This window comes from Formica exsecta, unplaced genomic scaffold (assembly GCF_003651465.1).
Source record: "Formica exsecta isolate Colony F162 unplaced genomic scaffold, ASM365146v1 scaffold72, whole genome shotgun sequence".
NCBI lineage: Eukaryota > Metazoa > Arthropoda > Insecta > Hymenoptera > Formicidae > Formica > Formica exsecta.
The window spans coordinates 2,357,543-2,360,735 of NW_021853485.1; the positions used below are offsets into that span (position 1 = coordinate 2,357,543).

General features: G+C 26.2%; 1 protein-coding gene across 1 annotated transcript in view; it reads right to left on the reverse strand.

Annotated features, from left to right (window-relative positions):
- The window catches only part of LOC115243300 (nose resistant to fluoxetine protein 6-like), a 7,957-nt gene extending 6,398 nt beyond the window's left edge, over positions 1-1,559 (reverse strand). The window contains exon 1 of the mRNA XM_029820158.1: positions 1,166-1,559. Coding sequence (XP_029676018.1) covers positions 1,166-1,559 — 394 coding nt within the window. The remainder of the gene's footprint in view (positions 1-1,165) is intronic.
- Positions 1,560-3,193: the final 1,634 nt, after the last annotated feature.

The following is a 3,193-nucleotide window of genomic DNA, read 5'->3' on the forward strand; positions in this document are numbered from 1 at the left end:
TATTATTAATTATTTTTTTTATATATTTATAGACGATTCTATCGAATCGTATGTAAATATAATAATTGATACTTAACATTCTTTTATAACATTTAAAGAGCATTGGAAAATACTCGAGTATTAATACAGCACATTGGAATGAAAGTAATATTTATTTAAAAATGATGTGTATATTTGAAATAGAGAGAGAGAGAGAGAGAGAGAGAGAGAGTATCAAGGGCTTTCTGCATTTAAATAATAGCTACTTTCCGAGGTGTTAACGATTGACAATAATGACATGTGACTAAAATACCAATTAGCATTTTCAGCATATTGGAAAATATAAGAATGCATTGCGTGTTACATGACATAAATAAAATAAATATCTTCTCTTAAAATAGTAGATAATCTTATATCCCTCAGAGGAAGCCATTATATACAGCAGATAATGGAAAAAGATCTTTAATGAATCTGTTTAATGATACCATATTATCAATAATACAAATTATCGTATATAACTGTAATTTTCTTTAATGTTGCAATCATCTTCAATGTGCACATAAATTATCGAATATAACTGCAATTTTCTTCATTCTTGCAATCTTTTTCATATGCAACTTTCAAATTTTTTTTATTTGCAGTTCGTGATTCTTAATAACAGTATTAATAGAATAAAACTATCTTATTATTTAATGCAAATGTATTTTTTAGCAGAACTATCAGAAATTTATAATTCTCTCTTTTTATTTTTTTATAAACTGATTTATATCATTATAAATTAAATATCTATTTATTAACAATTTTTTATCATGCTATCTGTATATTGCAACTCTGTTTTAGAATTTATTGTTTAGAATTTAATTAATTTTTTTGCGACACATATATGAAAACTTTAACTATGACAATGTTATTTAAAACTTTGCAAATCACGTTATTGGTTATTTATGCATTTTATGTGAAAATTGTGCATTTGATTTATGTATATAAAATGTATATGATAAATATTATAAAATTTATTTTATATATTTATTTTTACATAGATTTACTTTTTTGACATGTGTTTGTTCTATAAAAATAAAAAAAAAAATGATTTTAATATACAAATTATTTTAAGAACTTTAATTACAAACTGTTGTCATATATATCCCATGCATATTATGTCATATTTTTTAAAAATTGCACTTACTTTTTAGAGCCCAATTGTTTTTCCTCGATACACCCATCATGTAACGAGTAAGATCTTCACCGCATGATAACGAAATATTTGCATCTCGGTACGTCTCATTCTTCCAGATTCGTGAGATGACAATTGGATTCCAGACTTCCAAAAATTGATCACCATCCCAAAGTTCGTTCTCGGTATTTCTGTCACTTGGTGCAGTCGTGTTGTTCGATGAAAAATTGGATTCGTCCTTATCACGAATAAACTGCTCCGTAAAATTCTCCCAGATATTCTCATTAGCAATAGATTCCTCTACCCACAGCTGATCTTGCGAGGATAATATGGTTTCAGTCACATTTGAACATATTACCACTCGATGCAATAATGCTAGATACAGTATAATTCCGTAGTGTAACATTCTCACAAAAATGTGTTCCATCAAAGAAACGTTAAAATTTTTCATTTTAAACAATTATCACAATGACTTCAAATTCTATCACAAATCTTTCTAAATATTTAAAATAAACTTCAGAAAAAAATATATTAGATTACGTGTAGAAATAAAACCAAATAAAAACTAAAACGGTTTGCAAAATTGGTGAGGGCGACTGGATGTCGATGATGTAATTTGCACGAGATATATATTCCTTGGAAAATTTTATGTTTTACTCCTCGAGATTTATATTATATGCGTAAATGTCGGTAGCGTTAGTTATACTGTGCTTATACCTTCAAATGCATGTTCAGATATATATTCTAGCCGTCAACTCCCACCCTTAGGCGTCTATCAACTTCACGTCTATTCTTTAGAATAGTTTAGAAGGTAACAAATTGTTATCGCATTAACGCACGCATGTGCACAGCAGATGAATTTAGAGTTATTCAACTTTACGTGAGCAATTTATATTCGTCGACGATGTTTCTTCCGTGACAAGCAATATTTCTTTTGAAAAAGATGGATTTCTTTTGGATAAAAAGAAATGAGAAAAAATTAAAATTAAATCTTTAAGTGTTTCCGAATAAGAGATTAATTTAGAAATTTTTCGATTCTTTTCTTTCCTTCCTTTCGATTTTTTTTTGTCTTTTTGAATTATTATTTCTCTGTCGCTATATATGTGTATGTGTAACATATCTCTTAATTCTTATTAACGGATTAATCATCTTTATTCTATCTTTTTTACACAATTTTAATAAATAAAAATTTACTTTAATAATAAATTTATCTTCTAAAGAAAAATTTTTTCCGTAACGCTGGATAATCCGATCAATCGCGTAAATTAAAAGAAAGTGTTTTAAAAATTCATATTGTAAAGTTATGAATTCTGATATTTAAATGGAATCGAGTTAACAATTTTTTAAATTTTGTACAATTTTTTCTATTTATTTCAATTTATCTAAAAAATACTACAATATCTTAAATGTATTTTTTAGATAAATTAAAGTAAATAGAAAATTGTGAAAACACTAAAAAAATTTTTAATCCTATTTCAAAAATTTGTATTCATAATTCTTTATAATTTTGCAAAACAATTTTTCTTAATTTATCTATCTTTACACGATTTATTCGTTTCACTACTTTTACGGAAACGATTAGTCCGATAAATGTAAATCGGCAGACACGTGAGTTTCCCTTTTTATCGCAATGCACGTTACGTCTTGAGAGCGTAATAGATTGAAAAAGTCGATTTACTAGAGTAGGAATTGATAGTTGCTGCGTAGGCAAATATATAAGTAGCAATTTGTATCTCCTATTGAACAGGTCGTCATTGACTTTCACATAGCTCTCACATATAATGAAAATGATGATAAACGATAATTTTGTCATTTTCAATGTACTATCATTAATAGATTATACCTAGTTTTACAGAATAATCACGTGTGTGATTAAACAAATTATTTGTCTTTCATTTTTAAATCTTCATTATATAAAATATAAATATAATAATAAATAATAAAATAAAATAAATAATATAATAATAAAATAAAATTTCCGTATTAAAAACGTTCCTCACTTATTACACTATTTTCTACTTATTTTATGCTGAGAACCGG